General features: G+C 42.2%; 1 protein-coding gene across 1 annotated transcript; it reads left to right on the top strand.

Moving 5' to 3' along the window:
* Positions 1-789: 789 nt before the first annotated feature.
* On the top strand, positions 790-8388 carry cntf (ciliary neurotrophic factor). The gene is made up of 3 exons (XM_006787210.3): positions 790-1387; positions 5115-5423; positions 5512-8388. The coding sequence occupies exons 1-3, from the start codon at positions 1268-1270 to the stop codon at positions 5683-5685; spliced, it is 603 nt and encodes a 200-aa protein (XP_006787273.1). The 5' UTR covers positions 790-1267; the 3' UTR covers positions 5686-8388.
* Positions 8389-17078: the final 8690 nt, after the last annotated feature.

Below are 17078 nucleotides of genomic sequence, written 5' to 3'. Positions count from 1 at the left end.
TTCTTTTTAGTGGTTAAAAATCCAATTGACTGTCCATTTTCATTTCATTTTCTTGTGGAGAATAATAACTGTAGTTACATTCCTCGCAAAACAAGGCACCAGTTTGAGAAAATGTCAATGTTAGGCCTATGCACACTTTGTTAGGTACACTTGTTTAACTAGGTTTCAACACCACTATCTAATCAGCCAATCACAAGGTAGCAACCCAGTCCATTTAGGCATTTTAGCACGGTCAAGAAAACCTGCCGAAGAGCATTCGAATGGAGAAAAAAAGGTGATTTAAACTTTTAACGTGGTATGATTTTCGGTGTCAATCCGGCATTAGTAAGGCATACCTAATAAAGTGTCCATTCTATATAGAAAGTTAGATCCCAGGGCAGATCACATTTAAGTCTTTAGCTGTGATCTGCCCTTTCTGTGGAAGTTCTCCTGAAAACTATTCCCACTTATTTTTGCTCTTAGAATTTAATATTTAGGTTGTGGAAAAAATATTTTCTCTGATTTGTTTTTCCTTTAAAAATATGATTTGCGTTCTATGACTGCGCTAACTAAGACGATGCTATATTTCTTGCGTAATTACGTAATCCTCCTGTTAGACATAAGTGATTACATCATTAAAGTTCCACCTGAAGATGTGACGAGCCGGAAGTGGCCTAATTTGGAGCTCCTGTCCTCGAGCACTGTGGTTTGGACGTCAGTCTCCATAGTGATGATGGGCACTTCTAGTTTCAGCTGTTGATTTTTTTTTTTTTTTTTTTTTTTGGTCTCTTATTTGTTATCATTGGGGAACACACACACACACACACACACACACACACACACACACACACACACACACACACACAACTTAAATTTAGACTATCTCCGCTCGGTCACTACCAGTAAATCGGATAAGCTGCTCATGAATAAGTTGATGAGCTCCTCCTCACTCCCCACCTCTCCTCCGCCCCCGCTTGTCCCGTTAAATTCCTCCAGTCAGGCATCAAGTTCCCCGGGGAAAGGGCGGAGATTTGGCCTTAAACTCTGTAATACAAGTACCGAACTGTAAGCAGAGGAGGTCGGACAAACCGACGTGGTTTTACGGAAACCTCAGACAAGACTGACTCTGTGGCTCTAATTAACGCAGCGCTGAGTGGGAGATGATTGGCAGGCTGAAATGACCGGGAATCCGATGATGTCGGTATGAAGCAGGCGTACCCGGGACTATATTAGGGGCTGGTCTGCTCTGCTGCTACCACAAGTGAGCTCGTCTTCAAGTTGAGGTTCAATGGCAGGGAGGTCGACCAGAAGCATAAACGGCTCGAATGGGAGCAGAACCGCGCCGGCCAGGGCCGCTGCTCTAGCCGATCTGCTGCACTATGAGTGCTCCACCTTACTGGAACTCTTTGTGAGTATAAGAACTTATTCCCCCCACCACACTGGCTGCAGCCTGCCAGCAGGTCACAGTTTGCTTTTAGAGTGAGCGAGAGAGAGAAAGTCTGAGGAAGAGTGTGTGCGTGACAGAGAGAAATGGGCCAAGGTTACAAGGAAAATTAATAGATATTCTCTGTGTGTGTGTGTGTTTCCAAGGAGCTACACTGTCAAAGTGTGTGTATGTATGTAAGAGAGTACAAAAGGATGATGAAAGGGATGTGTGCAAGTGCAAGATAAGGGAGAGAGAGAGAGAGACAGAGAGAGAGTGTGTGTGTATATATGTGTGTGTGTTTGAAATAGAAGGAAATTATGTCTAGGACAGCAGGGGGTAGGAATGCAGAGCAGAGAGGGGGTGAAGTTTTTGGAATGACATAGGTGGGTGTTTTTGGCACACAGTCATCAATGCTTGGGCACAAAGCCTTCATCTCTTTTCCACCAGCTTGTCTCTCTTTGCCAAAAGGTGTGAGAGCGACTGTTTATTACAACTTCTTGGGTTCCTGCCAGTTTGCCTCATCCATCCTTCCTTTCATGTGGCCTTGCTAGGAGCAAGGGAGCAGCCGGGCACACTGCTTCACTTCCATCCATTTGCAGGTTACCTTCCAGTGAACATGTCATCTACGAGTTGGACTTGTCTTAGCTTGTCACACAGAAATTTGTGTATATTCATCTGCATTTTTTATACCACACCTGGAAAGCACTGACACTGAAACAGATCTTCTTCCAAATCTTTGGCACGCAAGTGTCAGTGAATCAAATGCACACTATTGAAGATTATTTTTTATCGTGTTATTGTCTCCAGGCACGCTGCCCCACTCTCTTGCATACTGGGTGGGAAAACCCAGGTTTGCAACATCAATTTCCTCTTGAAAACCACTTAAGCCATTTCCAGAGCTTATCAGAACTCCTAATACTCCATAAGTGCACTGTTTATGGCTTTGAAAACACTTCTTGGTGTATCCATAACTGCCTGACTCACGCCAGGAGTAAATATAAATTTCCTTTGCTGACTTTCGAAGCACACAGGCCACATTCAGGCCGCTGTGTCAGGCTAGTTCTGACTTGCAGGGTTACACATTAATGCCTCAGCAGAATGGCAGAAAGATTTTTCCAATTTTCTTTTCAAGGAGCCAAAACTTCTTGTAATTTTTTTTAAAGGCGGTCTTAAGCAGATAACCTGCATTGCATGTCTAGGCATTTTGTTACTACTAGCCTGTCACAAAAGGTGATTCCCAAAGATCTATTGGCTGAACACTCAGTACATCTTTGCACAGCGTGCAGTGTATCCTTACAATTTGACTGGACAAGTGGGGGAGAAAAGAAGAGGTATCAGGCCTAAAAGACTGTCTACAGTAGATGAACAGTAACTGAAAGTCATGTCCTTATGAAATACAAAACAGCTCAGCAAAGACCTGGCGCAGGACCTGAGAGATGCACCTAGCTCTTCAGCTGATCCCCGTGCCATTTGTCAAAGCCTCCTCTGAAATGTTCTCAATGGAAAATTATGCAAGAACTTGACTTAAAATTAGTGACAACAGGTCTCATGAAGTGATGAATCTGAATTTGAAAACTGTCAGTATTGTATTAAAGGTAATTGGGGAAAGGGGCACAACTCGGCCATTTGTGTGTTTTACAGATGGCCAAGTGTCTACAGCCATCTGCAAAGCATGGTAGAGGCTCTGTTATGGTTCGGGGCCGCATATTAACCAGTGGTGTTGGAGATGTTGTCAAAGTCAATAGAATTATGAATGAAGAAAAGTAACAGCAGATTTTAATCCACTGTACCACAATACCTATGCTTTGTAGAAAGTGTCCAATTGGCCTATTACAGCATAACAATGATCCTAAACACACTGTCAACGCAGTAAAAGTATACCTGGATTAAAATACACACAGTGGAACACTATCAGTCATGGATTAGTCCGGACATCAACATCGCTGAGGCAATGTCGGTCATCTTGACAGAGAGAAGAGAAGAGAACAAACGGCAGCCAACATTGAAAGATGAGTTGGTTCTCCAGGCTTCTTGAAGGACATTCATTCTTAGACTACTTAAAAAAAATTACAAATTGGTTGGAGTTCTATATTTAGTTTAGTGAATATTTAAATCACAGTTTCAATTCAGTTCAGTTTTATTTATATTGCATCAAATTGCAAAAACAGTTGCCTCAAAGCATTTTACATTGTAAGGTAAAGACCCTACAACAAAGGAAACAGAGAAAAACTCCAACAATCATGTGACACCCCCCCCCCCCCTCCTATGAGCAAGTGCTTTAGTGACAGTGGAAAGGAAAAATTCCCTTTTAACAGGAAGAAAGCTAAAGCAGAACCAGGCTCAGGGAGGGGGCAAAGGATTCAGGATACCCTGATCCAGCCTTAACTATAAGCTTTATAACAAAGGAAAGTTTTAAGCCTAATCTTAAAAGTGGGGAGGGTGTCCGTCTCCTGAATCCTAACTGGAAGCTGGCTCCACAGAAGACGGGCCTGAAAGCTGAAGGCTCTGCCTCCCATCCATCCATCAATTCGCTTCCGCTTATCCTTTTCAGGGTCGCGGGGGGCGCTGGAGCCTATCCCAGGTGTCATAGGGCGAGAGGCGGGGTACACCCTGGACAGGTCGCCAGTCTGTCGCAGGGCCAACACACAGGGACAGACAATTCAATTCAACTTTATTTATATAGCGCCAAATCACAACAAAAGTCGCCTCAAGGCGCTTCATAGATACAGAGAAAAACCCAACAATCATATGACCCCCTATGAGCAAGCACTTTGGCGACAGTGGGAAGAAAAAACTCCCTTTTAACAGGAAGAAACCTCCGGCAGAACCAGGCTCAGGGAGGGGGGCGGCCATCTGCTGCGACCGGTTGGGGTGAGAGAAGGAAGACAGGATAAAAGACATGCTGTGGAAGAGAGACAGAGGTTAATAACAGATATGATTCAATGCAGAGAGGTCTATTAACACATAGTGAGTGACATTCACTCGCACATTCACACCTAGTGGCAATTTGGATTATCCAATTAACCTATCCCCACAAGCTGCATATCTTTGGACGGTGGGAGGAAGCCGGAGTACCCGGAGGGAACCCACGCAAACACGGAGAGAACATGCAAACTCCACACAGAAAGACCCCAGCCTGATGGTGGAATTGAACTCAGGACCTTCTTGCTGTGCGGCAACAGTGCTAACCACCGTGCCTTCTGCCTCCCATTCTACTTTCAAATACTCAGGAACCCCAAAGAAGCCCGCAGTATGAGAGTGAAGTGCTTTAATGGGGTGATACCATACCGTAAGGTCATTAAGATAAGATGGGGCCTGATTATTCAAGACCTTGCCATTGCTTCTATGGTGCGTCTGTTATTTTAACCTTTTACTTGTTTACTTAGTAAGTCTTTACTGGAACTGGACTGAGTGCAAATTCCACTATAATAGACAATGTAACAGCCTTTAGTAAATGATTCCAAGCAAATTCCTTTTGCATTAGGAGGAAGTCCCTGTTGCCTCATTGTCAGTGGTCTTCTGTAAAGGCCAAATTGCAGTTGAAAGTAATGTCATGACTTGCTGAAAACAGACCTCCACTTATACTACTTTCCAGTTTCCCCTTCTTCTATTTCTATCTCTCTCTCTGATTGATTTTCTTTCAAAAAAATCTTACTTTTGTTACAAAGTCTGACACGTTTGCCTTGCGTTTCTCTTTTTCTTCCCCAAGAGAAAGAAGGAGAACTTCACAGAGGATGTGACTGACCGTCGTCTGGTGTCTGTCCCTCCTCCTTCTTCCCAGCTGGATACCAGAGACAAACTCTGGCGCATCCACTCGGCGTTGCTACAATGCAAAAAGTTGCTAGAGACAGCTGTTGCCAAAGAGGAGGAGGAGCTGGGTGGTGGGAAGAAGGGTGAGTATGAGAACCAGAGGAAGCTGGTGAAAGAAAGGTTGCCACTGCTCATACTTAGCACTGGAGAACTCCTCAAAGCTGCTGAAGGCACGACTTCCCTGACTCCTAGTGTGGAGGGCTTGGAGGTAGGTCCTGAGGTGTTAAAGGTAAAGGTGAAAGTGTTGGACTGAAACTAAAGCATGGTTAACAGTTGTCTCCTCTTTTCATTGGCAGGTAAATGTCCCAACCGGTCTGCTTGACCTGAAGCTTTGGGTGTACCGGGTCTACAAAGAGGTCAACTACTGGAGCAAGACGGCTGCTAACACCTTGAAAGACCTGCCCTCGGTCATCGTCAAGGAAGGAGCAAGGACCACGCGGGCCAGGAACAGGAGAAGCACTCGGAGATGAGATGGAGATGTGGGAAGGGTCGATGAGGAAGGAAAAAGATTAGGGAGATAAATGGCGGAGATTGGTGAAGGGGTGAAGGTATTGAGAAGGTAGTTGCAGAGCAAGGGGTCCAGTCAATGTCAGGAACAAAGTAAAAGATGGGGAACAGAAATAGAAACAGCCAGCTGCAAGAGACAGATTACTACTGACACAGGGAGATGAGAAAACTGGGTTACTGTTGATGAACCAAGGCTGCAGATATATATTTATTTATATATATATATATATATATAGAGAGAGAGAGGAAAACATCATGCTGTGACATTTATGGCAGAGTGTAGTACATCTCTATTCTTTCTTTCTTTCTTTCTTTCTTTCTTTCTTTCTTTCTTTCTTTCTTTCTTTCTTTCTTTCTTTCTTTCTTTCTTTCTTTCTTAGTTTAGGCTTACATGTGCCACTCCTTTGATACAACTGAAACGATTTCCTTTGGATGCCCTGCAGCACACGAAACATGTGATCAGCAATGGGCACATTTAATTTATATTAGCTGTAAACACTGGGGCTATCATAACACGCAGATCATTTCTTGGAGATGTTGAGTGCATGAAAGAAAAAATATGTTAGCAGCACCCTCTAGTGTTTACATAGTGCAACTGCTTGGAGTCCTCCTTTTCTTTCTTAATTTCCTCTGTGATGTTAAGTATCTTAATTTAATATTATGTTTGTGGTTTTTTTGAGCACTTTATTAGCATGAAATAAATCAGTCTAACCTCGTCAATGATTCGGGCTCTAAAGCAGGAGTATAGCATAAATATTCTATACTCCTAAAAGCCAAATGTTTGCAAACTCGCGCTATAAAAAGAAACAAGGCCTTAAAACATTAATACAGATAATTTCATGTGCAACTTTTATTTGTTTTAATGCAAAAGTAGCTGTTTTACATGATCTACATGCATCAGTTGTACTTTACAACAGGCACACGGCTCTTTTTGACTGCATCTGCAGTCACATACACAGTAACTGGTTAAATTGATCACGTATCAGATAGTATCAGAGTCAGAAGCGATGCCCAATTCCTACCTTACCTGTCTGCCTAACCTGGATGAGGCTGCTAATTAAATTAGCCGAAGACTCAGATTGTCTTTAAAGATGTATGAAGGCTCGGGGTAAGAAACAGAGAAGATAAAGTAAATGGGATCCTTTATAGGGAAGTCTTGCCTAGATAGGCACTTATCCATAATGATGTGGAGGATAAATTAGACAGAAAGGCTGATGGAAGAGTTTTAGCAGGTATTTTACAAAAGCACTCTTTTTATTCTAACGACAAGGGCACCATTTATATTTCAACTTTTTATAAAGGTTTTCTTCGCTTGGCTCTGTGCTTGCTGTGTTTAGCATCTGTGGGCTGGTTAACTGACGGTAGGTGCACTGGGAGTAAACAAGACCGTGTGATGTTCGGGGCACCTCGACTGTTCACCGGCTTTTTTTCCAACTACATTTTTGCACCGGAAGGAGACCTAAATGCATTTGGTCATTTGAAGTCTGATTAATTTCGGAGATGAAATGTTGCCCCTGAGAAAATCAGACTTACTCAAGCTATTGGCTTCATCTGTTACCCGCACACCAAACAGCACAAAATCATTCTGATTATCTGCTTTGGAGTTTCAGCAGTGTTTTTATGTGATTCACTGTTAATGAAATATGGCTGCTGTGTACACTGTATGGGTTGGAGATGTAGTTTGTTTCCTCTTGCTCATTACTCTGTCATTACTGCTGCTGGAGCTCACAAGGCTGACTTTTCTTTTCATTTATTCTCTGTCTCTCGTTCTCAGTTCTTTAAATTGTAGAGGTTTGGTTTGAAGTAGACCAAGAGCCATTAGAGGTTAGAAGAGGTGTATCAAATTTGGCCAAAAACTAAAGAACGGGATGTAATTTAAAATTTAGAGTCCAGTTTAAATAACGCAGTCCTTGCGAACAGTTCTTTATAATCCAGTATAAGAAACTGAGTAATTGCAAAAGCTGCCTGCTGGCTTTTCACAGTGAAAGAAGGCTCTAGTTAAGGTTGGTGGCAATGACTGTGTGCCCTGTGCCTTGATAGCTGAAAGGGAAATAGTCAGTTTAGGCAGCACATTTTAGAAAGTATTACACTGACTTCAAGATTCAATGGCTTCATATTTAAAACTTTTATTCTGTCTGTGCCATTCCTAATAATCTGTCTGATATGGTCTGACATACCACTACATTTATTCTTTCCTTTGCTAACATTTTCATGGAAAGCACCGCGGTTACATTCCTCGCACACCAATTGTTTTGTTTTTGTGTATTCCTAAGATTGACTGATTTTCGGTTTTACACTTTTATCAGTGTGTGATCTTTACAAATACAGTTTGTCACACCACAAGGCGCTGTCTTTCTTTTTTAACCTCTGGGGAAGACCAACTGAGCTACAGACAAATAGGTTAAAACACAAAGGGAGGATCGGGTTACCATCACGGCTTCATACACAGCAAACACACTGTAGCAATAGTGCATGCTGTAAAGATTGTAGTAATAAAGAATGTATGATTAATTCCAGAAAGTTGACTCTGTTCAGTTGCATAATGGTCAAATCAAGCACCGCTGTTTGAGTGGGGAGTCAAGGAGGCCATTTCTATAAAACCATCCTGCAGGGAGCCATTCCCCGACTCTGTGAAGGGTTCACATGGACGCTGATCAGTGGTCATGAGAGTCTGTGTATGTGTCATGTAGTGGGACAGCTTTTAATCATTAATGCAGCTGTACTGTTTATGTGGTTGGAAGAAGTCACCTGGATGAGTGATGAAACGTTTTTTCACACTGAACAACTTCCTGGGATTTCATTAGCTGGATTAATGCGCATGCATTTAAACAATGTATGAGCAACTTCCTTTATCTCTGATGGTCTATGAAATGAATTGATGTACTCATCACTTTCTTTAATGTTATTGACATTTACATTTCTGGTCGGCCAACAGCAGCTGGGAAACAAGTTAGTTTGAACACACCGCTTTAACACTGTAAACAGAAAGTGACATATTAAAACTGTCTTCTGCAATGAGACAGATTTTTTTTAAAGTAAACTTTCAGATGTAACATTGCTACATTGAGTTCTGACTTTATTACATTAAGCAGACCTTTGTAGACATTTCTTGTCAACTGTTCAACCTGACAAAGGATGATAGGGAGGGCTGTAGTTAAGGGATGCTTTCTTCATCTTTTATTAATGATTCTTGTCTTGATCTTGATTTCGGGTCTTGATTTTATGTCTAAAAAAATAAAACAGAAATAGTGAAATTCCAATAGCACTTTCTGCAGACCATGTTGACATATTTAAATAACTTATTTTAATGCAAACTCAAAATGCTAAAAAAAAAATCCAGTGCTCTATCTTAGAGTGCTGCATATATTCACAGGCCTACTTTTTCAACTATTTAGAACATTAAAAAAAAAAAAAAAAAAAATATATATATATATATATATATATATATATATATTTTCTTGAAAAAAAAAAAAGACCAGATGCTAAGATTTTCCCTGGGATTGAACAGAATCGACTGGATTAGAAGTGAGTACATCGCAGGGTCAGTTTAGGTCGAGGGATAAGTTAAAGAAATAATCCAGGGATGTTTGGACATTGACAAAGGATGTTGACGATGGAGCTACCAGGTAGGAGAAAACGAGGATGACCTTGAAAAAGATTTAGTGAACAAGGAGTCGCAGAGGCTTGGCGTCACTGGAGAGGATGTTGGGGATATGGTGAGATAGAAGCAGATGATCTGCTGTGGCGACCCCTAAAAGGAGCAGGAAGAAGAAGAAGATGAGTATGAATTTGGTGCCACTTCTATCAGGTACTAACAGGAAACTTCACACAGGCTCACCAAAAGTGCATCAGAGATTATAGAAACATTTCCTGGTTCTTTGACTCTCAGTTTCTCTTGGATGGTCTGGTCAGAATTTGGAGTAAACAACAACATGAAAGCATGGATCCATCCTGCCTCATATCAATGGTCCAGGCTGGTGGTCTATTATTGCTGACCACGTCTGTCCTTTTATGGACAGAGTGTACTCATCTTCTGATTGCTATTTCTACAGGATAACACACCCTGTCAGAAAGCTCAGATAATCTCGGACTGGTTTCCTGAACATGACAGTGAGTTCACTGTATTCAAAAGGCCCCCACTGTCAGATCAGATCTCAATCAAATAGCAGCTTTGGTGGAACAGAAGGTTCTCGTTATTGATACGCAGCTGAAAAATCTGCAGAAATTGTGTGATGCTATCATGTTAACATGGACCAAAAACTCTGAGGACTCTGAGTGTCCAGCACCTTGTTTAATCTATACCGTGATGAGTTAGGGTGGTTCTGAAGGCAAAAAGGGCGTCCCGCCTGGTACTAGCAGGGTCTACCTTTGATAAAATGGATGCTGACTGTACATCATCTAAACAGTAAGTCTCAAAAAGCCGGAAGTGAAATCTCAGGGGAGGAACCGTCTGACAGATGAGTCAAAGTTTGCCTCATCAGGTTTGTTACCATGATCTCTTTCAGGTTTGCACCAATGTCTTACAAGTTTGCCAAAACCAGCCTCCAAAAGTCTCTGCCGAGCCTTGTGCCTGAGTATGTCAAACATAACAACCCAGGATTATGTGTAAGAACACTATAATCTGGAGTTTGCCAGTGCTCGGTTAATTAGTGATTCTAAATTGGTCGTGCGTAAGCATGAACAGTTGCTTCTCAGTGTGTTAGCCCTGTATTGGACTGGCAGCCTTTCCAAGATGGTGTCACATGGTGTGGGCTCGAGCAACGCCCTCCCACAACCCTAACTGGATAGGTGGTCAGGAGTGTGGATGGATGGATGTCTTTATTTCTTTTTACACTGAGTTTACATAGAATGAAATGATGCATAAAATACATTTTCCATACCATTTATTTCAATTTGAGCTACAGTAAACTCACATCATTTACACTATCTTATGTCTAAAAGGGGTTTTAAACAGCTTAATAGAAACCAGACCTCCTCACAGTGGGAGTTTAAATGAAAATTTACAGTACCAGTTGGACAACAGGAACTCTAATTTGACAAACTCAGTACTGTTTAGCTCCCAGTTATGGCCGCCATGACTGCTTTACAGCAGTTGCATCATTTTGTTTATAGTTTGGTGTAAAAACTACATTTTTTTAAAAAGTTACTGATCGGATTTGTGAGGGTGTGTGAGTGGGCTGAAGTAAATTGATCTTGGCTAAAATTTCAGTTATTTCTTTTATTCGTGCTACTTAACAAAAGATTGGTGCACAAATGTTGGTGATGAGCAGTGTGTGTGTGTGTGTGTGTGCAAGAAGACAACGAAGAAAATGTCTGCTATTTTGCATTTTGAATGTGAACATTATTAGCGAGATTTTCAGTGCGTGTGTGTGTCGATGTTTGACTGTGAGAAAAAACAGGACGTGCGTTTGAGCAAAAGGGTGTGTTTTTGTTTATATGTGTTTATGCATATGTGCATGTGTGTGTAAGTGTTCATCTGCTCGTTTGTGTGTGTGTGGTTGTTAGGGAAGGAGTGGCAGCCAGGATGCCTGTGGAAGGGGTGTGTGTGTGTGCGTGTGTGTGTGCGTGTGTGCGTGTGTGTGTGCGTGCGTGTGTGTGCATATGCATATGTGTGTGCAGAAAGCAAGGGAGAAAATATGTGCCTGTGTTAGAGTGTGTGTGTGTGTGTGTGTTAGAGTGTGTGTGTGTGTCTGTGTGTGTTAGAGTGTGTGTATGTGTGTGTGTGTGTTAGAGTGTGTGTTAGAGTGTGTGCGTGTGTTACAGGGAGAGATAGAATGAGTCTGAGATAGGAAAATGTGTGTGTGTGTGTGTGTGTGTGTGTGTGTGTGTGTGTGTGTGTGTGTGTGTGTGTGTGTGTGTGCGTGTGTGTGTGTGTGTCTGTACTTGTGCGCATGTCTGTGTGTACTTGCACATCCGTGTGCATTTGGGTGTATGTGTGTCTGAGAGAGACAGTGAGATGAAAAAAGAGAAGGGGAGAGGGCAGGAGAGAGAGAGAGAGAGCAAGTGTGTGTGTGTGTGTGTGTGTGTGTGTGTGTGTGTGAGAGAGAGAGAGAGAGAGAGAAAGAGACACAGACAGGGAGACAGACAGAGAGACACAGAGGGAGGGGAGAGACAGAATGTGTGTATGGGTGTGTGCTTGTGAATGTGTGTGCAGTAGTGTGTGTATGCCTGTGTGTGTGCAGTTGTGTATGTGTGTGTGTGGCTATGTGTGAGTGAGAGAAGCAGAGCAAGAGAGGGAATGTGTGTGTGTTTATGTGAGAGAGTGAGTGAGTGAGTGAGTGAGTGAGTGAGTGAGCGAGTGAGTGAGTGAGTGAGTGTGGATATGTACGTGTGCGTGCATGTGTGTGTGTGTGACAGAAAGAGTGGGGGAGGGGTGTATAAGGGAGACGTGTACATGTGTCTGTTTGTGTGAAAGGAAAGAGGGAATGTGTGTGTGTGTGTGTGAGTACGCCTGCGTAGGAGGGAATGTGCGTGCACTTGTGTGTGTTTGTGTGATTGTGTGTGTGCATGCTTGTGTGTGTGTGTGTGTGTCTGACAGAGACGGAGGGGGAGGGGTGTGTGCGGGGAGAGCTAGGAGCAAGCTCTGCAAATGGTGTTTGTGTGTCTGTGTGTGTGTCTGCATGTGAGTGTGTGTGTGTGTGTGTGTTACAGCAGCACAATATGTGCCTGTGCTGAATGAAAGGGAAATGAATGCAGTGTGTGTGCTGTGGAAGAGGGTGTGTGTCCTTTATTGGAGCTCTGTGTGTGTGTGTGTCTGTGTGTAGTTTATAAGGGCTGTATAACTGTGTGTTGCTGTACATGTGCACAGCTTGCACGTGCTTGTGAATGTTTGTCTTTAGTAAGGATTGTGTAGCTGTGTGTGTCAGCGTGAGTACATATGTGTGTGCTCGCATGTTTGTGTGTACGTGAACACACGCACACTTATTGGAGGTATTGGTGCGGGTGATGAAGTGTTCATGATAGTGTGCACACGCAAACAGAGCAGAATTACAATTAAACCCAACTCATTCAGCAGCTCCCAGATCTCCATACATTTCCTCTCACATCCTTCTTCTTCTTCTTATCTTATCTCAGCTCTGCATCATCTTCTAGCCTCTTGATGACTGTTAAATCCTCCCGTGTGTCTCAGGAATTATACTCTACCTGTGCGGGATCTTCATCACTGTCTGTAAATACTGGGAAGTGGGACTTTTCATTTTTTCTAGAACAAACTTTTATAGAAAGTCTGGTTTAAAAAAATGTTTTCATCAGTGTTCACCGGAGGTGCTCATGCAGGTTAACAGGTGCAGAGGAGACGCAGCTGGCTTGTTTGTGTTAACTTCTCATATTTGTTAAATTTGTTTGTGATGTCAGCTTTGGTTCTGTACGGCAATTGTGGATAAGGGATCATGTATTATCAGCTGATTAGCCCACAGTGCCAACTCGTGGAGCACATACAGCCTAATTTCATCTCAACTAAAGCTATTGGCTAATAACATTTTATTTTTTTTGGTAAATGGCCTGTATTTGTATAGCGCTTTACTAGTCCCTAAGGACCCCAAAGCGCTTTACGCAACCAGTCATCCACCCATTCACACACTGGTGATGGCAACATTAGCTACATTGTAGCCACAGCCACCCTGGGGCGCACTGACAGAGGCGAGGCTGCCGGACACTGGCGCCACCGGGCCCTCTGACCACGGCCAGTAGGCAACGGGTGAAGTGTCTTGCCCAAGGACAAAAAGACCGAGACTGTCCAAGCTGGGGCTCGAACCGGCAACCTTCCGATTACAAGGCGAACTCCCAACTCTTGAGCCACGATCGCCCCCCTGTCTTTTTGCGAAAAGATGTTTAACTACACACCCAATTCCTGACATGTCCACTCATCCATCCATCCATTCATCTTCTGCTGCTTATCCAAGTAAAAACACCTTAACTAGGAGGTGCATATGACATATCTTGGTCAAACTCAGACTACCTTAGCTGCCTCCTTTTGATGTGGAGAGGGAGCCCACCCTTTGGAGGAACCTCATTTCTGTTGCTTGTATCCATGAGCTCATGAGGATAGGTGAGAGTGGGAATGTAGACTGACTGGTAACACTGGATTTTTACTTCTGTGTTAAATCTACACTGTGGGTATGTTGACACTGTGAACCCTCCTGAAACCCTACACCTGAACTTAAAGTGCACTTCCCTAGAGATGCAACTGCATGTCGCCAATAAAGGTGGCGAGCGCAGTTGCTGAGCTTTTGCAGACATGTGACCATTAAAAACATGACATTAACTCATTTTGGGCCTCAGTCAGTCACGCAGGCCTGCAGACTGGTCAGCAACCCTCTTGCAACCACCTGTTGCAAGAAAAAACGTGTATCCTCCAACTGTTTGGCAAAATGCTCCTTGTGATTGCTTTGGTTGTCAGCATGTTGCAGTTTAAATGAAAGTGATGGTGTTGTCTACAGCCCCTCACCAGCTACTCTCTGAGCTGTAGTGAAACTGTGAAAAGTGTGACACAAGCTGGGAATGGAAACCGTTTGCCTTTAAAGTAAAAGTTGCACTTTTTCAAACACATTAGCTGCAGCACTTGGACATAGTCTTCTCCATTTCCAATTTACGTTGCATTCATTTCAAATTTTACTACCAGTCGGCTAAAAGTTAGCTAGTACTTAAAGACAAACATAAAAAAGGCAGTTGAAATCTGGTAGCAACCAATGCCATCACTAGGTGGTTTCTAATGCAGCACCTTTCAAACAGTTTCCCCCCACCTCCATCAACCACTCCAACCAGCCAGGGAATACATGTTTCCCTAGCAACCAGTGGTTGTATCACATCCAGTATGACCCCAGAAACCATACATTTAAAAATACCTCTCAGTTTTTACACACTGTAAAGAAAGTAAATCGAAGAAACGGCGCAGCATGTTTCATTGGGCTTATCTATTCAAGGACATGAAGTATTTTATCCTGTAATTACAAAAAAAATTTATCTGTGAATTCACAGACAGTGTCTCTGTTCTTTACTGTGTAAAAAAGTTAAATTCTATTTTAAATATTGGGGGAAAAAGGAAACTAATACTAACAATAAAAAAAGATTTTGCTGTTACCTTCTTACTTTGTCATATGACAGGTAATGGATTAAGTCTTTGTGAAAAATAAGAGAGTAAAAGCGAGAAAAAAAGAGGTAAAGATGAGAAATTATTCTTTGAAATTTTCACATTTTCTAAAGACATCAACTGGGCCAGATTGGACTGGTTGGTGGGCTGGTTCAGGGCCACGGGCTGTGTGTTTGACACCCTTGGATTAGGCTTCTTGTTAAACAGCTGCAGTTGATGACAGTACCAACTATTTCAGATTAAATCATGCTTTTCTATGCAACTATGCAAAGGGAAAATTCATTTTGAAATAATCAATTCCTGTACATTCCTTACATTTTTACTTCCCATATTTAATGCTTTTCTTTCCTTGTCCCTCGTCAGGTTCACACGTTCTCAATCAACTGGATTTGCTAATGTTAGCACCGGGCTAAGCGGTCACATGAAGGTGGTTTTGACCTTGATAAAGCAACCCAGGGTTCATCCACCTAGCTTCGAGCATGTTCAATAACGGGTGGTTTGGGCAGTATGTAGCCAGTCACTGGGAGCAACACATCTGATTTTAAATCCATCCGCCATTTTCTTAGAAAAACATGATAAGGTTACACAGATTGAAAGCAACACAGCTGCTGCAAACAAACAAACCAATGGTATGAATGCCTGTAACAGGAAAAGCACTGTGCAGTAGTATAGTATTAAGAGTGCTATATGAATGTGTGAGTGCTTTGCTCAGAAAGACTGCAAAAGAGCCGCTTTATTAATAAATTGTAAAAAATCTGAAGCTAACAAAGAGAGCTGTTGAAAACGCTAACTGTGCAAGTTAACAGAATATCAGTGATCAGGAGAATTATTCCAGTAAGTTAAATGTTTAGATGTGCTGTAGATGTTTCAGGTTTTATTCTCTGAGCTGCAGTCTTGGCAGAGTGAGAGAAAAGAGGCTTATTGTACATGAAAACTTGATATAAACATGGATTTAGATTCATATATTAATGCTTATAGAACAATAAAAAGGTGGCAACCGACTGCTGACTGCTCATTGAATCCCAGGGGCCCTCCAGAAATGATGATGCTATTTTCTGGAAAATTGCTTGCTTAGGAGGTGATGTCATACCTGTTGATCTCTAATCTCAAGCAATCTGCTCCAGAGTAGGTTAGGTCTACAGGGTAAGTTACCATGGTGATGTTTGGCATATGTAAGAAGTGAACAGCCTTTAGCTTTAACCCCAAGTTAAGAGTGAAGCTACATGGATATTCCCAAATTGTGCTCTATAGTACAGGAATCAGCTTCCTTTTGTGTTTATAGACAGTGCAAACATCCAGCCATTCCTTGTTTTTCCCAGTGATTTCCTACTGGAGGTTATGTCCCCAGTTCTGAGTTGATAGTGTTTGTACTCTAGTTTGATCTTTTTTTGTGCCTGAATTTTTGGCATGATTTTTGCTTACTCCCTGCCACAATGTGTTTGAACCTTGAACTTAAACAAAGTGGTGGGCTTTTGAATTTCAGTCAGATGAAACCTCAAAAACAAAACAATCACAGCACTGGACATCAAAACAACAGAGTTTTCAGTCTCTAGCAGAGACGAGTTTTCATTTTACAAGCAACCAAGGATCTTCACACAGCATGGGGGTAATTAATTGCCAATGTACTTGTACAACTTACAAACGGGCATTTTAAGTATTCAAAAATTAAGCTACTTGGCTCAGACCACTGGGGAATTTGTATGCAGGACTAACTTTTCCCCCTCCTATTTAGCTAGGCTAACACAATATGTTTGCCACAAGAAAGGGGCGATATGGCAGTAATAGTGCCTACGCAGACCACATACAGTCAGCTCTATGATTGGCAAGAGACCCAAAACACCAACAACAAGGCAAAGAAGCAGACAAGCTCCCGTTCACACATGTAATATATTGAAGGGGGCTTATTAAGCGGATAAATTAAGTGATTAAAAACAATGCATCCCATGGCACAGGTGCACTCATAGAGGATATTATATTTGTATCATCAGCATGAAAGCCCATGTCGGTACAGAGTTTAATCAGTATTGATTATCTTTTAGATGAAAATATAATATTAAATTATAAAAATAACAGCTGAATGCAAATCCCATCTAACACAAACCACTAAAGCTCAGCGGGGTTTATAGAAATGAACTGTTAACTGTCTCAGCTTAAAACAGGCAATCTTCCTCATCAGGCACTATGCAAATCACCACGCATACGGCTAACGGCTAGTTTAGCACTCTGAGTTAGGGGGTAGTTTACTTTGGAACTTTCAGTTTGTCTTCA

This window comes from Neolamprologus brichardi, chromosome 6, assembly GCF_056152115.1.
Source record: "Neolamprologus brichardi isolate AB-2024 chromosome 6, ASM5615211v1, whole genome shotgun sequence".
In the NCBI taxonomy this organism is placed as follows: Eukaryota; Metazoa; Chordata; class Actinopteri; order Cichliformes; family Cichlidae; genus Neolamprologus; species Neolamprologus brichardi.
The sequence above is the reverse complement of the archived record's forward strand: the minus strand, read 5'-3'. Positions and strand labels throughout refer to the sequence as shown.